Source organism: Petromyzon marinus, chromosome 19 (genome assembly GCF_048934315.1).
Source record: "Petromyzon marinus isolate PM22_M1 ecotype Great Lakes invasive population chromosome 19, UKy_Petmar_22M1.pri1.0, whole genome shotgun sequence".
Taxonomy (NCBI): Eukaryota; Metazoa; Chordata; class Hyperoartia; order Petromyzontiformes; family Petromyzontidae; genus Petromyzon; species Petromyzon marinus.
The window spans coordinates 941,320-961,173 of record NC_133685.1 but is presented as its reverse complement, the minus strand read 5'-3'; the positions used below and the strand labels follow the sequence as shown (position 1 = coordinate 961,173).

At 53.6% G+C, this 19,854-nt stretch overlaps 2 protein-coding genes across 3 annotated transcripts in view; both read left to right on the top strand.

The window, feature by feature from the left end:
- Positions 1-2,711, top strand: part of LOC116943965 (neurobeachin-like protein 1) — a 55,913-nt gene extending 53,202 nt beyond the window's left edge. For both annotated transcript variants that reach the window (XM_032957352.2, XM_032957351.2), the window contains one exon: positions 3-2,711. In XM_032957352.2, the coding sequence (XP_032813243.2) occupies positions 3-92 (90 nt within the window). In that variant the 3' untranslated portion in view covers positions 93-2,711. The remainder of the gene's footprint in view (positions 1-2) is intronic.
- Positions 2,712-4,198: 1,487 nt separating this feature from the next.
- LOC116943969 (CD63 antigen-like) lies at positions 4,199-19,441 on the top strand. The gene is made up of 8 exons (XM_032957355.2): positions 4,199-4,366; positions 7,519-7,630; positions 11,499-11,678; positions 11,782-11,856; positions 12,858-12,950; positions 13,261-13,434; positions 13,805-13,888; positions 15,830-19,441. Exons 2-8 carry the CDS (start codon positions 7,565-7,567, stop codon positions 15,950-15,952), a joined length of 795 nt encoding a protein of 264 aa, XP_032813246.2. The 5' UTR covers positions 4,199-4,366; positions 7,519-7,564; the 3' UTR covers positions 15,953-19,441.
- The last annotated feature ends 413 nt before the right edge of the window (positions 19,442-19,854 follow it).

Below are 19,854 nucleotides of genomic sequence, written 5' to 3'. Positions count from 1 at the left end.
AGATCCGATCGGGGCAGCTCCGCAAGCTGTGGGGCAGCACCAAGAGGATGAGTCAAGTGTCGGCCGGGGAGACGCGGTACAACCCGTCGTGAACACGCTCCCCACCCCTTCCCGGCCAACGCCGCCCATCATCGCCCCGCGGTTACGGACCCTCCGTCTGCAATGCCGCCACCGCGTGCGTGTGTGCGTGCAAGGCTTGTGTGTCTGTCTGTCTGTTGGTTGCCTGTGTTTGGAGGTTGCTGGCCGGGTGGCCGGGTGGCCAGGTTGGTGTGTGTGCTCGACAGCTGATCGGCTGCGTTCGATGCACATGAAGGAGGATTTCTATCGTAATGGTTACATTTTGCACTTGTGGAAGGGGAACGTGGAGACATTTTAAACTCGCGTTCGAAGGAGCCAAGAGCCCCATCGTCCGGGCTCGCTCGTCTCGTCTCTGAACGATGATTTTTTTCCCCACCACGGATTCGCTGTCATGCAGCGTTAATCACGGAGCGGGCCCCGGTTCTGGCCCTCGCCGAACTAATCGGAGGAAGGCCGGCGAGACGGCGCAGTCGGGGCCACGTCACACTTTTGCTGCGAGCGACACAAATGCACTGGGATTTACACTGTAGAGGCGCCTATCACTTTCAAGTGTAATTTTTTTAAATTGTTTTGATCCGGTTTTAAATGCAGTGAGGGCGAAGGGTTCCGCTCACCCACCGGGTATTTTCCGCGCACGCACACACGCCCCGTCACTCTGAGCAAGACGCGGCGCTCGCGCCCAGCCTAGGAGATGGAGCTGCCTATAGCTCCATGCTCGCCAAGGCTGCCCTCTTCCCACCGAACCTCAGCGCCGCCTCCCGGGCGAGGCCGAGCGAGCGGGTGCGGGCGCGTCGAGCCGCGGTGCGCAACGGGCCACCGACGCCGGGCGGCACGAGGCTGTGCTCGCCGCCTCCGCAGCTGCCGTAATGTTTCGTGGGGGCGGGGGCCGTTTGTCGGCCGCTGCGGCTGCCGATGTTATCTTGCTTGCAAGCGTGTGCCGGTTTCGACACGGGCGTGGGAGCGGTTGTGCGGCACCACAGTGACACCAGGGCCGCGCCGGGTGGGCGCGCTCTCGAGCGGGGGCGCCGGGGTTTTCCGCCCGTGCCGTGCCCCTCCGCCGCGCGCCTCGTCCGCTTCTGGAACGTCAGCCCCTCCCGGCCGTGCGGCCGCAGTCACCGCTCCCATTATCCGAGGTTGCGGATGGAAGCCGTGCTCGCGACAAATGAACAACGGTGTTCGAGGCCTTGTGCACGGGAGCTCCGCGCATCCTCACTCTAGATAACCCGGTCATTAAAAAGAGCCACAATAAATTCTAAATGTTCACCCCCGTACTACGTAATCGGTGGATACGTTTGTCACCCTATTGTGCATACGATTTGCATTGTCCACGTTTCAGTTAATTCCGAGCCCTGCCTGCTCCCCCCATCACCCTGGGTGATGGAGAGTGGACCGCACCGTTGTTGGCTGTGTGACCGATTGACGCGTCCGCGCCGGTGTACCTGTCCACCGAGCGTCGCGACGGGCGAGGAGCGCCGCTGTAGGACGCGGGAAGTGGGGCGGCCACCACTCGCGGAAAGGGGACGGTGGAGCGACGGGGAACGGCAACGGGGGAGGATGCGACAGCGAGCTCGTCGCTTCCCCGTGCGTGCGCAGCGAGGACCAATGATATCGACGCGATGAGCGTACGTGTTTGCGTGTCGACGGCGGTTCGAGGGCACAGGGGGCATCGCCAGCCAATGTGGGGGGCCGCTCTGTCCGCATCACCGCAGCCTCGATGTAGAACTCCACGAGTGGGATAGGGATGGGACCAGCAGGTTTTGGAGGTCACGAGGCGTCGATTGTGCAAATGCCGCCGGATCTGGCGAAAAGGGAAACGATGGATGGGCGCGGCGGTGGCGATGGCATCGCCGGGCTTTTCCGCGGTGATCTTTCCAACGTAACCACCGCGTGGGTTTTCGCGGTTGCGCCACGCAGCTCTGCTACGTGTCTCCGGGTTGCGCCACCGTACGCCGATCAGCACGATGGGCGCGTGGAGCGAACCGTCGGACACCGTGACGAGCAATGCGCGGCACAAACCGAAAAAGCGGCGGAGGACCTCTTCTTTAACTTGGGTGCCTCCTCATCCGTGACGAGAAACAGTCTCCCAAGGGGGGCGGGGGGGGGGCACATGCAGAGCAGAGGCGGGGGGCGACACTTCCATTCACTGGAGAGGCTCGGACACCCCCCAGAGTCGCTGCAGAATCGCCGCTGCCCTCTGCGTGCGCGTCTTCTCATCCGCGCGTGCGGCGTGCGGCGTGCACCTTGATACCTCGCGTGTCCTCGCAAAGCGCCGAGAGTCGGACCAAAAACTTTTTGCGGCCGGGCCCCGTGGAGGAGGCTGGAGGAGCACTTTAAGGTGGCCGTGCATTTTCAGGTCGGGTTGTGAGCGGCGAGTTGGCGTGTGTCGGGGTTTCTTCACGGTCAGTCGAGGTGTCGGTGCGCGTGTGTGTGCGTGCTCAGAGGCGAATCAAGTTCAGGTGTTGTCTGCTGGGAGGTCTATGACTGCTTGGCCCGTCCTTATTTTATTTTCGTCCTGTACAATGAACTTGTAACGTTGGATTTTTTTATTTTATTTCTAATGAACCTTGAATTTTATGTATATATTGAAATATCGCGGTTTTAATAAAGATCTCTATTCTGTACAGCGTAACAACGCGAGCCCCACGTGCCGTTCTTGAGATGCGTTTACGTCGCCCGACGGTTGGGCAGAGCGAATGGGCAGAGGCAGGGCACGGCCCGAGAGGGGACGGAGGCCGGAGGTGGAGACTCAAGCAAGAGTGGCAGCCAAAGGAGGGAATTCGCGCTCCGAGGGGACGTCCACCGCCGTTAGGCGATGGAGCGAAGAAATCCGCACGTGCAGGTGCTGGGTGGATCGTTGCGTCGCTCGGTCGTGACATATGGCGATGGCTTGGAGAGGCCTTCATCCAGCAGTGGATGGATCGTGGCTAATGATGAAGACATCGGCACCCAAACAGTGATTGTAGTGAATTTGTAGAGTGGGTGAGTGGTGTCTGTGTGTCGTGAGTGTTGTGTGAGTGGTGAGTTTGTCGAATGGGGAGTATTTACTACGATAATAAGCCAAGAATGTGTCCCGTACGTGACGTCACTCCACATGGGGCCCACCCCCCTCATCGAGCTGAATTAAATAATTTATTACGCAAAGTCGCTTCAAATGACGTTTATTTACAGAAAGTAATCTACGCAGCACAGTGCTACATCCGTGCGTGACGTCACTGCAAAAGAGCCCCCTCCCCCCCTTCATTAATATTCATGCCCGTGTGGAAATTTACACGAACGCACAAGGTCACGCACTCCACATGCCGCACCCCTCCACTCATTAATCATAAGCGGGTGACGTCACTCCACATGCTGCACCCCTCCCCAATAACCATTAGCGGGTGACGTCACTCCACATGGGGCAACCACCCCCCTCATTAATAATCATGAGCTGAACAATTTTTTATTGCATATTTCAGATTTACTGCAATTTACACCCGTCCTTCGACGGGCAAACAAGCTCGTTTACTTATAGTGGGTGAGTCGTGTGGTGTGAGTCTTTAGTGGTTTAGTGGTGTGTGTGCACAATGTGGTGAGCAGTGTTTGAGTTGTGTGGTGAGGGTCTCGAGTGAGTGGTGCAGATGGTGTATTTTTATAACTTGTGGTCAATTTGGTGAGCGGTGAACGAGTAGGCCGGATGAAGAGTGGTGGGTGAGTGGTGAGCTAGTAGGCTGGATGAATGGTGAGTGGTGAGCAGTAGGCTGGATGAATGGTGAGTGGTGAGCCAGTAGGTTGGATGAATGGTGAGCGGTGAGCGAGTAGGCCGGATGAAGAGTGGTGGGTGAGTGGTGAGCTAGTAGGCTGGGTGAATGGTGAGTGGTGAGCTGATAGATTGTATGAATGGTGAGCTAGTAGGCTGGATGAATGGTGAGTGGTGAGCTAGTAGGCTGGATGAATGGTGAGTGGGTGAGTGGTGAGCTAATAGATTGTATGAATGGTGAGCCAGTAGGCTGGATGAATGGTGAGTGGTGAGCTAGTAGGCTGGATGAATGGTGAGTGGGTGCGTGGTGAGCTCGGAAGCTGGGCGTGCGGTGAGCGTGGTGTGCGGGTGACCACCTCCACCGCCCAGCATCTCGGCCGCCAATCGCGGAGTTACCAGCGCGTGAGACGGCGGCGATAGGGGCCCCGTGTCGTCGGGGTTGGACCAGCCACATGGCCCCCGCCCCCACCGCCCCAGTCACCACCCCGTCGCCACCCAGGGCCAGACTGAGACGCGGCTTGCCGAGGGACTGCGACTCGGCGCTGTCGCCACGTGAGTCTCACGCTATCGCCACGTGACGAATGCGTGGACGAAGGAATGCATTCTTTTTTTAACGAAGGAATGAGCCGATACGTGATTGAAACAATTGACGAGGGAGCTGATGAATGAGTGGATGAACAAGCGGTTGAATGAGTTTAGGAGCGGATGAAAACATTGATAAATTATCACTGAGCCGAGAAACTAGCGAGTGAACCAGAGGATGAATGAGTGAATGAGTCGTTCTCGCTCACTGCATTTCGGTTTTAAAGTGCAACTTCCAGCTTCGTGATATGCTGCCCGTTATTGTTGTGTTGTGTTGTTGGTGTGTATACTGTTATGGGGTTGTGTTGTGGCTGTGTTTTTGTACGGTGGTGTTGTGGATGCTATGTTACGTACACTGAGGGAAAAAGTATTTGATCCCCTGTTGATTTTGTACGTTTGCCCACTAACAAAGAAATGATCCGTCTATAATTTTAATGGTAGGTTTATTTGAACAGTGAGAGACAGAATAACAACAAAATCCAGAAAAACGCATGTCAAAAATGTTATAAATTGATTTGCATTTTAATGAGGGAAATAAGTATTTGACCCCCTCTCAATCAGAAAGATTTCTGGCTCCCAGGTGTCTTTTATACAGGTAACGAGCTGAGATTAGGAGCACACTCTTAAAGGGAGTGCTCCTAATCTCAGCTTGTTACCTGTATAAAAGACACCTGTCCACAGAAGCAGTCAATCAATCAGATTCCAAACTCTCCACCATGGCCAAGACCAAAGAGCTCTCCAAGGATGTCAGGGACAAGATTGTAGACCTACACAAGGCTGGAATGGGCTACAATGATCATAAGAACGGTGAGGAATCAGCCCAGAACTACACGGGAAGATCTTGTCAATGATCTCAAGGCAGCTGGGACCATAGTCACCAAGAAAACAATTGGTAACACACTACGCCATGAAGAACTGAAAACCTGCAGTGCCCACAAGGTCTCCATGCTCAAGAAAGTACATAGACATGCCCGTCTGAAGTTTGCCAATGAACATTTGAATGATTCAGAGGACAACTGGGTGAAAGTGTTGTGGTCAGATGAGACCAAAATGGAGCTCTTTGGCATCAACTCAACTCGCCGCGTTTGGAGGAGGAGGAATGCTGCCTATGACCCCAAGAACACCATCCCCACCGTGAAACATGGAGGTGGAAACATTATGCTTTGGGGGTGTTTTTCTGCTAAGGGGACAGGACAACTTCACCGCATCAAAGGGAAGATGGACGGGGCCATGTACCGTCAAATCTTTGGTGAGAACCTCCTTCCCTCAGCCAGGGCATTGAAAATGGGTCGTAGATGGGTATTCCAGCATGACAATGACCCAAAACACATGGCCAAGGCAACAAAGGAGTGGCTCAAGAAGAAGCACATTAAGATCCTGGAGTGGCCTGGCCAGTCTCCAGACCTTAATCCCATCGAAAATCTGTGGAGGGAGCTGAGGGTTCGAGTTGCCAAATGTCAGCCTCGAAACCTTAATGACTTGGAGAAGATCTGCAAAGAGGAGTGGGACAAAATCCCTCCTGAGATGTGTGCAAACCTGGTGACCAACTACAAGAAACGTCTGACCTCTGTGATTGCCAACAAGGGTTTTGCCAGCAAGTATTAATTCATGTTTTGCCGCGGGGTCAAATATTTATTTCCCTCATTAAAATGCAAATCAATTTATAACATTTTTCACATGCGTTTTTCTGGATTTTGTTGTTATTCTGTCTCTCACTGTTCAAATAAACCTAACAATAAAATTATAGACTGATCATTTTTTTGTCAGTGGGCAAACGTACAAAATCAGCAGGGGATCAAATACTTTTTCCCTCACTGTATGTTATGTTATGGTGTTATTTAGTGTCATTGTAGCTGCGCTGTATTGTTGTGGAGCTTGCCTTGTCGGTATTGTGGTGGCGTTGTGAACGTTGTGTTATCGTGCTGATGTGTGTGTTGGTATTGTGGTGAAGAGTTCTAATTGTGGCATTGTACGTATTGTACGTTGTGGTGTTGTGGTCGAGGGCTGTTGACAGAATTTTTGCTAATTTGAACATGGGGATACTGTCGCAGTCCTGACCCTGACCTGGCCTGAACCTTAACCCTGACCCAGCCCAAACCCTGACCCAGCCCTGACCTTGATACAGCCTTAACCCTGACCCCGCCCCATCCCTGAACCAGCCATAACTGTGACCCAGCCATAACCCTGACCCAGCCTTAACCCTGACCCAGCCTTAACCCTGACCCAGTCCTAACCCTGACCCAGCCTTAACCCTGACCCAGCCTTAACCCTGACCCAACCTTAACCCTGACCCAGTCCTAACCCTGACCCAGCCTTAACCCTGACCCAGCCTTAACCCTGACCCAGTCCTAACCCTGACCCAGTCCTAACCCTGACCCAGCCTTAACCCTGACCCAGCCTTAACCCTGACCCAGCCTTAACCTTGACCCAGCCATAACCCTGACCCAGCCTTAACCCTGGCCCAGCCTTAACCCTGACCCAGCCCTAACCTTTACCCAGCCATAACCCTGACTCAGCCTTAACCCTGACCCAGCCTTAACCCTGACCCAGCCCTAACCCTGACCCAGCCCTAACCCTGACCCAGCCTTAACCCTGACCCAGACGTAACTCTGACCCAGCCTTAACCCTGACCCAGCCCTAACCCTGACCCAACCCTAACCCTGACCTAGCCTTAACCCTGACCCAGCCCTAACCCTGACCCAGCCCTAACCCTGACCTAGCCTTAACCCTGACCCAGCTTTAACCCTGACCCAGCCTTAACCGTGACCCAGCCTTAACCCTGACCCAGCCCTAACCCTGACCCAGCCCTAACCCTGACCCAGCCTTAACCCTGACCCAGCCCTGACCCAGCCGTAACTCTGACCCAGCCCTAACCCTGACCCAGACGTAACTCTGACCCAGCCGTAACACTAACTCTGACCTAACCCTGATCCAGCCGTAACCCTAACTCTGACCTAACCTTGACACAGCCCTGACTCTAGCGCTGACCCTGACCCCACCATAACTATGACCCTGACCATGAGCCCGACTTGAACTCTAACGGTGAGAAGGCCGTGTGTGCGGCGGCCCTGGCTGCCGACCAGTGACGTGTGTATGTTGAACTTCTTTCGCACCGTACGTAGCCAACCGTGCTAATCGGAGGTGCGGGGGAAGCGACGAGGAGGCGCCATGGGTGTGGACGGGAGAATTGCCGTGATTAAATACCTCATCTTTATTTTCAACCTCCTCTTCTGCGTGAGTTCACCCCCCTACCCCCCTCCCCGCAAGACACTCCGCGTGCTGTCCACGTGAAATCCTCGACAGCTCTTGCCATGCCGGTCCGCTGCTGGCGGAAAACCTCCCCACGCCGCGCCGATCGAAGATGTTGTTTGGCCATACTTCCCCACGCTGGTTGCTGGGTCAGTGCGGGTTGGCGAGGTGCGTAGGTTCATATTGTCACTCACGACCGATGTTACAGCCGTGGCCGCGAGTCAAACTACGGCCGCACCGAGCGGCGTGTGGACGAATGGCCACGCAAGCCACGTGGCCGACGAGGGGCGTGGGACGGCGATGGAAGAGGAACCACCGACCACTGGGTCTCATTTGGGGAACATCTCTCGGCCGTGAGTGGCGGCGCAGTCGCAGCAGCTGCGGACTCCGCGTGCGGCTCGCCCACGCGCGGCACACGTGGCCTTGTTTACTGCGCGTGCGTGTGCGCGTGCGTGTGTGTGGTCCGCATGAGTGTGTACGTGTGTGTGTCTTCCGAGTGTGAGTGTGTGTGTGTGTCGCGCGTCCGTGCGTATGTTCCGTGTGTGTGTTGCGGGCTTGCGTGAGTGTGTGTTCCGTGTGAGTGTGTGGATATGCTCCGTGTGTGAGTGTGTATGTATGTTCTGTGTGTGAACGTGTATGTATGTTCTGTGTGTGAGTGTGTATGTATGTTCCGTGTGTGAGTGTGTATGTATGTTCTGTGTGTATATGTATGTTCTGTGTGTGAGTGTGTATGTATGTTCTGTGTGTGAGTGTGTATGTATGTTCTGTGTGTGTGTATATGTATGTTCTGTGTGTGAGTGTGTATGTATGTTCTGTGTGTGAGTGTGTATGTATGTTCTGTGTGTGTATGTATGCTCCGTGTGTGTGTGTATATGTATGTTCTGTGTGTGAGTGTGTATGTTCTGTGTGTATGTATGTTCCGTGTGTGAGTGTGTATGTATGTTCTGTGTGTGAGTGTGTATGTATGTTCTGTGTGTGCATATGTATGTTCTATGTGTATGTATGTTCTGTGTATGCATGTTCCGTGTGTGAGTGTGTATGTATGTTCTGTGTGTGAGTGTGTATGTATGTTCTGTGTGTGTGTATATGTATGTTCTGTGTGTATGTGTATGTATGTTCTGTGTGTGTGTGTATGTATGTTCCGTGTGTGAGTGTGTATGTATGTTCTGTGTGTGAGTGTTTTTGTATGTTCCGTGTGTGAATGTGTATGTTCCGTGTGTGAGTGTGTATGTATGCTCCGTGTGTGAGTGTGTATGTATGTTCTGTGTGTGTATGTATGCTCCGTGTGTGTGTATATGTATGTTCTGTGTGTGAGTGTGTATGTTCTGTGTGTGTATGTATGTTCCGTGTGTGAGTGTGTATGTATGTTCTGTGTGTGCATATGTATGTTCTATGTGTATGTATGTTCTGTGTATGCATGTTCCGTGTGTGAGTGTGTATGTATGTTCTGTGTGTGACTGTGTATGTATGTTCTGTGTGTGTGTATATGTATGTTCTGTGTGTATGTGTATGTATGTTCTGTGTGTGTGTATGTATGTTCCGTGTGTGAGTGTGTATGTATGTTCTGTGTGTGAGTGTTTTTGTATGTTCCGTGTGTGAATGTGTATGTTCCGTGTGTGAGTGTGTATGTATGTTCTGTGTGTGTATATGTATGTTCTGTGTGTGAGTGTGTATGTATGTTCCGTGTGTGAGTGTGTATGTATGCTCCGTGTGTGTGTATATGTATGCTCCGTGTGTGAGTGTGTATGTATGTTCCGTGTGTGAGTGTGTATGTATGTTCCGTGTGGTTTTGGTTTTGGCTCGAGTTATATTTAGGGGATTTTTTCTGCTCAATCGCCCAAACTCCACGCCCAGGGGAGAGGGGAGGGGAACGCAGCGGCTCGAGCGAGCGCAGCCTCCTGGGATGTTTTCAGAGCCCAACAACAACAATAATATATCTACGTGTGTCCACGAGTCTATCATTCCTCCTAGATCAACAAGGTGGTGAAAGTTAGCGATGCGTCGTTCCGTAAAGGAACTGCACCAATCAATGAGCCGCAGCAATGTGTCATGTAGATGTCTGCTCTCCTGCTGCCTTAAACATGGAGGACACATTTAGCCCAGCCCTAGCACCTAGACCCAGACCTTGACTCTAACCCTGACCCTGACCCTGACTCTAACCCTGACCCAGACCCTAACCCAGACCCTGACTCTAACCCAGACCCTGATCCTGACTCTAACCCTGACCCAGACCCTAATCCAGACCCTGACTCTAACCCAGACCCAGACCCTGACTCTAACCCTGACCCTAACCCAGACCCTGACTCTAACCCTGACCCAGACCATGACTCTAATCCTGACCCAGCCCCTGACCCTGACCATGACTCTAACCCTGACCCAGACCCTGACTCTAACCCTGACCCACACCCTGACCCAGACCCTGACCCACACCCTGACCCAGATCCTGACTCTAACCCTGACCCAGACCCTGACTCTAACCCTGACCCACACCCTGACCCAGACCCTGACCCACACCCTGACCCAGATCCTGACTCTAACCCTGACCCAGACCCTGACTCTAACCCTGACCCACACCCTGACCCAGATCCTGACTCTAACCCTGACCCAGACCCTGACTCTCACCCTGACCCACACCCTGACCCAGATCCTGACTCTAACCCTGACCCAGACCCTGACTCTAACCCAGACCCTGACCCTGACTCTAACCCTGACCCAGACCCTAACCCAGACCCTGACTCTAACCCAGACCCAGACCCTGACTCTAACCCTGACCCTAACCCAGACCCTGACTCTAACCCTGACCCAGACCATGACTCTAATCCTGACCCAGCCCCTGACCCTGACCATGACTCTAACCCTGACCCAGACCCTGACTCTAACCCTGACCCACACCCTGACCCAGACCCTGACCCACACCCTGACCCAGATCCTGACTCTAACCCTGACCCAGACCCTGACTCTAACCCTGACCCACACCCTGACCCAGACCCTGACCCACACCCTGACCCAGATCCTGACTCTAACCCTGACCCAGACCCTGACTCTAACCCTGACCCACACCCTGACCCAGATCCTGACTCTAACCCTGACCCAGACCCTGACTCTCACCCTGACCCACACCCTGACCCAGATCCTGACTCTACCCCTGACCCAGACCCTGACTCTAACCCAGACCCAGACCCTGACTCTAACCCTGACCCTGACCCAGACCCTGACTCTAACCCTGACCCAGACCCTGACTCTAACCCTGATTCTAACCCTGACCCAGACCCTGACTCTAACCCTGACTCTAACCCAGACCCTGACGCAGACTCTAACCCAGACCCTGAATCTCACCCTGACCCAGACCCTGACCCAGACCCTGACCCAGACCTTGACTCTCACCCTGACCCAGACCCTGACTCTAACGCTGACCCAGACCCTGACTCTAACGCTGACCCTGACCCAGACCCTGACTCTCACCCTGACACAGACCCTGACCCAGACCCTGACTCTCACCCTGACCCAGCCCCTGACACAGACCCTGACCCAGGCCTTGACTCTCACCCTGACCCAGGCCCTGACACAGACCCTGACCCAGACCTTGACTCTCACCCTGACCCAGGCCCTGACTCTAACCCAGTGATGCTATCCCCCAACCATGACCCTAACCGAGACCCGAAACCTCACCAGGACCCGAACGCTATCCGACACCCAAACCCCGTGTCTACCTCTGACTGTAACACGATCCCACACCCAAACCCAGCCGTATGTCACGAGAATGTGGAATTTCCACCTCTGGCACGGGTTTCCCGCCCCAGCCCCGTAGTGCTGAGCACCTCCTGACCGCACGCGACCCCCCCCCCCCCCCCAGCTCTCCAGCCTGTGCCTCGTCGCGGTCGGGGCTCTGATGCTGAGCGACTCGGACGCCGTCCTCAGCGACGCGCCGACCGTCGCCTCGCTCTGCGTCATGGCCCTGGGCCTCGTCGTCTTCCTCGTCTCCTTCTTCGGCTGCTGCGGGGCGCAGCGCGAGAGCCACTGCATGATGGCCACGGTGAGGCCCCGACTCGCACTCGCGCCACTCCAGTCGGCGTCGCTCGTCGTGGTGTGCGCTCTGCTGAGGCCACGTGGGGCGTCTCCGTCTCTGTGCGCCGCAGTTCTCTGCTCTGATGTTCCTGATCTTCTTCCTGGAGCTCGGGCTCGGAGTCACCGCCTACTTCTTCAGACACCAGGTGCGTGCCCTGCACGCTCACGCTGCCCCGAGCCAGTGGTGGGAATTCCGCATTCATATGCCGGTTCCGGTCTATCCGTAAAGCAACCGTTGTTAACGCTTCCCGCTGTGCAGCGGCCCGCAGGGGTTTTGCGCGCTGAACTGACGACCCCGGCAACCTGAGTTTGATCCCTGGCTCTGGCTAACATCGGTGGCGAGTGAAATCTGAACCGGCCATGCACCTCCCTTAGGTCAACTCGAATTTACATGAGCATCTGGTGCGTAAACATCGGCACCGGGGAGACAAAGGTGGCTGGGCGTGATTCTGTCCACATCACCCCATTGTTGTGCTCGCGAACAGTGCCCCTACAGTCTGTTCAAGGCTATCGGAGGATCTCGCACCCCTTTTCTACAAACTAAACTATTTTTTTTATTTAACCAGGTACACGAACTGAGCTACGTAGCTCTTTTTAAGAAGCGACCTGGCCACAAATAGTAGCCCGACGAAGTGGCTTATCACGTGGACATTTATAGCTGCAGCCAAAGTCTCTAAACGCGTGACGATGATTATAAATGTGGAGGGGAAAACCGGAGGACCCGGATAAAAATCCACGCGACCACGTGGAGAGAGACACGCAAACTCCAAATATACAGCAGCAGGCGTCAGGGTCGGGATCGAGCCCACGACCTCCTGCATGCCAGGCGAGTGAGTGAACATCTCCAAGCCACCCTGGCGCCCACCGGCACATCACAGCCATGGCAATGTGGGTGGGTGGCGATTAACGGAGCGGACCCAGAACCGGAAACCGTGAAACTCACGAGAAGGGCCGCGGGCGGGGTTCACCGAAACTTCCCCTTGCGTTACGTCGGCGGCACGGCGCGGCTTCCGCAGTGGAAAAACAACCCCCCGGCGCTACCCAAACCGTGCCGGGTTGTCTCGGCACAGCCCCAGCGCGGTTCGGGTATGCAAGTGGAAAAATAAAAATTGGGTGAATGACGACGCGTGTGGGGGTGGGGGTGCAGGTGCGTGAGCTGGTGGAGGTGAAGGTGTGGAAGCTGCTGGAGAAGCACCCCGAGGCGACGGTGGACGATCTTCTGGGGAAGATGCAGACCCAGGTGAGAGCCACGGAGCCGCGGGCACCGGCGCCACCGTCACGAGCCACGTGCTCTGTCCACTGCTGCATGAAAACCTCCCCATTATTATTATCGTTGTCGTCATCACAATGAGCCATTGTCTGTCAACTACCGGATGAAGGCCTCCTCCATGCCATCATCATCATCAACATCGAGAAGCACGGCCTACCCACTGCTGGCTTGAAACCTCTCCACGCCGTCATCAGGAGCCTCGAGAAGGCGCTCGCTGAGAGCGCTTGTTCCGGCAGTCTGAGTGGGCTACACGGGGGATCTTTGTCTGGTCTTCGTGCAGCTCAAGTGCTGCGGGGTGACCTCCTTCGACAACTGGTTCGCCTCCAGCAACAGCAGCGGCAGCAACAGCAACAGCAGCAGCGGCAGGGTCCCCGACAGCTGCTGCATCTACCCCCGGGAGCGTTGTGGAGACAACGTGGATGCGAGCACCGCCTCCGCAGTGATCTACACCGAGGTGCGGCCGGATCGCAAACCGCTGGCCCTACCCCATGCCCGCTCGTCCACATGCTCACCTGTGCACAAGTCAGAAGGGTCACCTGGGCGCTTCCCGCGGGCGCTCACCTGGGCACTCGCTTGAGTGGCTCATCTGGGCGCCCACAGGAATGCGGTGTGTACTGTGTGTGTGTACTCCATGCGGTTGCACTGCGCGTGTGCTGCGTGTGCTTCGCGCTGCGTATGTGCCGCGTGTGTGTACTCCATGTGGTTGCACTGCGCGTGTGCTGCGTGCGTGCTGCGTGCGTGCTGCGTGTGTGTACTCCATGTGGTTGCACTGCGTGTGTGCTGCGTGCGTGCTGCGTGCTGTGTGTGTGCTGCGTGTGTCCCAGGGCTGCCTGTCCATGGTGGAGTCGATCTTGCTCCAGAACGCGTTGCTCGTGGGCGGCGTTGCCCTCGGCCTGGCGCTCATCCAGGTGATGTTCATGATGGACGCTGCTGATGATGATGGACGCTGCTGATGATGGACGCTTATGGTGATGATGATGGATACTAATGATGATGATGTTGGACGCTGCTGATGATTATGACGGATACTAATGATGGATGATGATGATGACGGATACTAATGATGGATGATGATGATGATGACGGATACTAATGATGGATGATGATGATGACGGATACTAATGATGGATGATGATGATGAGGGATACTAATGATGGATGATGATGACGGATACTAATGATGGATGATGATGACGGATACTAATGATGGATGATGATGATGACGGATACTAATGATGGATGATGACGGATACTAATGATGGATGATGATGATGATGACGGATACTAATGATGATGATGATGACGGATACTAATGATGGATGATGATGATGATGACGGATACTAATGATGGATGATGATGATGATGATGGATACTAATGATGGATGATGATGATGATGACGGATACTAATGATGGATGATGATGATGACGGATACTAATGATGGATGATGATGATGACGGATACTAATGATGGATGATGTTGACGGATACTAATGATGGATGATGATGATGATGACGGATACTAATGATGGATGATGATGATGATGATGACGGATACTAATGATGGATGATGATGATGACGGATACTAATGATGGATGATGATGATGACGGATACTAATGATGGATGATGACGGATACTAATGATGGATGATGATGATGATGACGGATACTAATGATGGATGATGATGATGATGATGACGGATACTAATGATGGATGATGATGATGATGACGGATACTAATGATGGATGATGATGATGATGACGGATACTAATGATGGATGATGATGATGACGGATACTAATGATGGATGATGATGATGACGGATACTAATGATGGATGATGATGATGATGACGGATACTAATGATGGATGATGATGATGACGAATACTAATGATGGATGATGATGATGACGGATACTAATGATGGATGATGATGATGACGGATACTAATGATGGATGATGATGATGATGACGGATACTAATGATGGATGATGATGATGGATACTAATGATGGATGATGATGATGATGACGGATACTAATGATGGATGATGATGATGATGACGGATACTAATGATGGATGATGATGATGACGGATACTAATGATGGATGATGATGACGGATACTAATGATGGATGATGATGACGGATACTAATGATGGATGATGATGATGATGACGGATACTAATGATGGATGATGATGATGACGGATACTAATGATGGATGATGATGATGACGGATACTAATGATGGATGATGACGGATACTAATGATGGATGATGATGATGATGACGGATACTAATGATGATGATGATGACGGATACTAATGATCGATGATGATGATGATGACGGATACTAATGATGGATGATGATGATGACGGATACTAATGATGGATGATGATGACGGATACTAATGATGGATGATGATGTTGATGACGGATACTAATGATGGATGATGATGATGACGGATACTAATGATGGATGATGTTGATGACGGATACTAATGATGGATGATGACGGATGCTAATGATGGATGATGATGATGATGACGGATACTAATGATGGATGATGATGTTAACGGTGAAAGTGATTGCTTGTGCCCTGGCATGAAAGCCCAGAAGCCCATTATCGGACCTTCCCAAGGGACAGCAGTGGGGGAGGGGGGGGGAGCTGAGATGTGAAACTGTTCAACAGCGCCCGGCCTCCTGTGGGTATCCTCGAATAAATCCCATCACAGCCCCAGCTGTGAGATGCACTGCTGGCCCAGCCAGACTCGATCATCAAATCTAAGACTTTCACAGCTTTGCTCCGCTTGGCTCTCATCAGCTCGCCCTCTGCCCTGCCTCCTCCTCCAGATAATCAGCATCATCCTCGCCTGCTGCCTCATGAAGGGAATCCGCGACTTCCACAAATACGACGTTGCCGAATTTGAGCCGTGCCCTGCCTCCAAGTGGGACCGCGGGGTCACCCTCGAGTGACCCCCACCCCCCCCCCCGCTGGGGTCACCCTTGAGTGACCCCCACCCCCCACCCCCGCTGGGGTCACCCTCGAGTGACCCCCACCCACCCCCCCCCCCCGCTGGGGTCACCCTCGAGTGACCCCCACCCACCCCTCCCCCCCCGCTGGGTTCACGACTGTTCCTTCCATGGATGAGACGAGGGTTTGGCGATTGAGTCTGTGGTTTGAATACATCTGTGCGGCGCTACAAGTGTTACCCCCTCGGTATGCGTGCTGAGATGACCTCCCGAGTTCACGGGCAGCCTTCCCAGTGCAGCAGCAGCAGCGGCAGCGGCAGCAGCAGCCCCCTCCTGAGAAGCCCCGAGCCCCCGGCTGGACCCCGGCCGCGTCCGTCCGACTCGGCGTCCCCCGAAAATATTTCCAACCCCGGCACACCGCATCCAGTATACCGCTCGCCACGGCTGCTTCTAGTCACGAACCCACCAACTCCCGTCGATCGGCGATCCGGGAAATATCCCGTGAGGAATGAATCCCTTGGGAAGCCGCGATCCGTGACCCGACGCGCCGCTCGCGGCCATCTCGCGGCGTCACCCCCCTAGCAGCCGCGGGCGGCCGCGCTCGCACGGTTTCCGGGTCGCGCCGCGTCTTGTCCGGTGCGAAACGTCGGACATCGTACACCGCGATACGCGGTGCGGCCCGCAATTCACGTGTGGGAGACGTGGCAGCGGGAACCTCGTTAGCCCCGACCACGTCTCGTGCCTCGCAGCAGGAAGAACCTGGGTTCGATTCCCGACCCGGGCGCCCTTCTGTGTGGAGTTTGTGTGTTCTCTCTCCCCCCGTTCTGTGTCGGATTCCTCCCAGAGCTAAAGCAAAACCCCCACACAATGTAACAACCGGTACTGGGGCCAAAACATCGCAATGCTCACAAATGACCTGCAAACTACTCAACTGGGCTCACACTCAGCAGCGACATCGCCTCTTGCTCCTGCGAAATCGTGGCAGAACCCTCCTGAAGATAAATCTTGGGACTCAGTGACGCTATCCCCGGGTAAACAGGCGAAATAATCAAACGTATACGATATTCTTCATTGTACTTTTGATACGAGTGAGTTAGTGGATACAATATTGGCTGCTAAAGAGTTGGTTTCGTACCCAGTGTCTGCGAATCTCCCCACGGGCCCAGTGTAATGCACCGTCTCCAGCTACAGTTAAGGCTCTGTGACCTCGCTCTCTTCTGAGGATGGGCTATTGCCTGAACCGTCAGCATATTCAATATTGTCCTGTTCGAAGGCAGAGCTTATGACAAATGTGGTGCGTCCTCTTGAGAGATACAGATACAACGATGCACAGAGACACAGACAGCTGGAGATATATTGAATACCCAAAGACCTACAGGAATGAATGTCTATGTAGTGTAAAGACCAAAGTGTGAATCCACTGCTGGATGAGGGGGCCTTCCTACACCACGCGGGTCGTGGCAGTTATTTGACCATACTTCAGCACGCTGGTCAGTGCGGGTTGGTGAAGGCTGTGAGCATAATAGACAGTGTCGGATTATCCTCGTAGCAAACGTAGCTACATATGTGTAATGGCCTTATTGACGTCGGAGACTGTTCTTTGGAGGCAACACGTATTTATTACAGACGCTTCAATTACAGTGGCGAATCTGATACTTGAAGAGGTAACGGCCTCTTCACCCGTACTCTACAGAGAGAACGTTCCCCAAACTTTAGCCCACGCTGGCTCCCTGGTTCCCTCTATCCTGGCCCTCTCTCAGGAGGCTATCTGGCCTGGCCCAGCTTCGGCGCAGGTCCCGATCACCAGCCACACGAGTCCGGCCCTCAGAAGGACAGCGGGCCAAAGGAGTTCCAGGGTCTGGCTAGTCGATCTTCTTTCTTCGCTGGCTCTTCATCTTGCTTGAGTCGACCTGCCTCTCAGCTCTCCGGGTCCCACCTTTTATACTGTCCCTCTCTGAGGGGCGGGGCTGGGAGGGATCACAGCATCCCCCACAGCCCCCCAGGGTGGTGGCCGTAGCGGACGTGGTTGTGGCCACCGCCCTACAACCGCGTGTCACTCTCCTGTAACACCTCTACATACGTAGCTACTGGCCCCGCACTTTCAATGGCCCCGTGCTAAATGCTTTCAAGCTATCAATTCCAATTCAGTGATTCTACACTTGCTCTGTTACTATAGTACTAGACTGCCTTAAACTTATACGAACGACTGGGTGTTTAAGGTTAGCGATTTGTCGTATTATCTGGCTGTATAGCAAATGAAAAAACAATTACTTTACAATGCAAGTAAAAAATGTGTGTTTTAATTCTAGATTTGAAGCTTTCGTGACTGCAAGGATTCATACTCTTTGTTTTTTTTGGTAAAGTCACGTAGGTAAAATAAAATAAAAGAAAACAACTAAATTAAATCACGACGTTTCGGACACAGATATCTGTGACACAGATATTCTGTTGTGACTGTTCCACCTGAAGACGGAAGCTTGTGTTGCTTTCGAAACGTCGTGATTTAATTTAGTTTTTGTATTTTATTGTGTTTTAATATGTAAGTGTTTTTTGTTATTCTAGGGCCCCTTTATAACATATGCGACAGGCCCCGCACGAGCTTCATCCGGCACTGATAATAGACATTGGAGTTTAGTAAAGTACAACAAGGTGATGTTGTTATTTTGGCTGCCCGCCAAGTAAACCCAGCGGCGACTTCTATGACAACATCTCTGTCTTTGTGTGCGCGTGCTGCGTCGCCCACCCAAGCGCTATGCAGGCCCAAACCTGCTGAGGTTTCTGAGATCTGATGGGCGTGTGGATAGACGGAGATCATGAGCCCGACGGATGTAGAGGATGGAGAGACACTCCGGCGGGGTGGCTCGGCCGTCGAGCGAGCATCTCACGATCGACAAACGGCGCAGTTCACCTCCTGGTTGAGGGCTCGGCTCGGCACATCAACGCTCCGGAGTGGATAAACTTGGTACCACTGGGGGTCTCAGGAGTGGCTGTTCTGTGGAGAGACGTGCCCCGTGTTCGATGGAGTAGGAAACCATCTCGAGCTTTGCTCGACGGACAGAGCGTCGGCTTCGTCACAAAAGGCGCGTGCGAGTCCAGTGACGTCAGGACCCCCCACGTGGGCGGGGCGGGCGCCCTGCCCACGTGGTTACAAAGGACTTGGAGCAATGCGGCTTCGCGTGATTAGGCGTGTTACCTCCTCCCCTACCTATCGCCTACCTGCCTTGTACATGCCCGCCTACCTACCAAACCTTACCCCTACCCACCTCCTCACCCACCCATCCACCCACCCGTCCACCCACTCACCTACCGTCCTACACACTCATCCACCCACCGATCCACCCACCCACCTACCCACCTACTCACCGACCCACCCAGCCTATTAATAAAGTGTTTTTTTCTGAGCTATTCGGTAGATAATAGAGTTAATGGTAGCGAAGAATGCTCGTGCTGTTAACATTTAATGATGGATTCAATAAAGTGACAAAAATACAACTTGTGGCTGTGTATTAAGTGTGGAGTGTTGACTTCTGCTCGTGGCAGAGTACAGACAGGTGATACCAGGTGAGTCCAGGTGATACCAGTGAGTCTAGGTGATACCAGGTGAGTCCAGGTGATACCAGGTGATACCAGGTGAGTCCAGGTGATACCAGGTGAGACCAGGTGAGTCCAGGTGAGTCCAGGTGATACCAGGTGAGTCCAGGTGATACCAGGTGATACCAGGTGATTCCAGGTAATACCAGGTGAGTACAGGTGATACCAAGTGAGTCTAGGTGACACCAGGTGAGTCCAGGTAATACCAGGTGAGTACAGGTGATACCAGGTGATACCAGGTGAGTCCAGGTGATACAAGGTGATACCAGGTGAGTGCAGATGATACCAGGCGAGTCCAGGTGATACCAGGTGAT

Excerpts from the sequence above, each read along its gene's own strand:
- LOC116943969 (XM_032957355.2), top strand. The coding sequence starts at position 7,565 with ATGGGTGTGGACGGGAGAATTGCCGTGATTAAATACCTCATCTTTATT. Across the intron at positions 7,631-11,498 it reads TTTTCAACCTCCTCTTCTGC|CTCTCCAGCCTGTGCCTCGT; the intron begins GTGAGTTCACCC and ends CCCCCCCCCCAG. Across the intron at positions 13,889-15,829 it reads TCGGCCTGGCGCTCATCCAG|ATAATCAGCATCATCCTCGC; the intron begins GTGATGTTCATG and ends CTCCTCCTCCAG.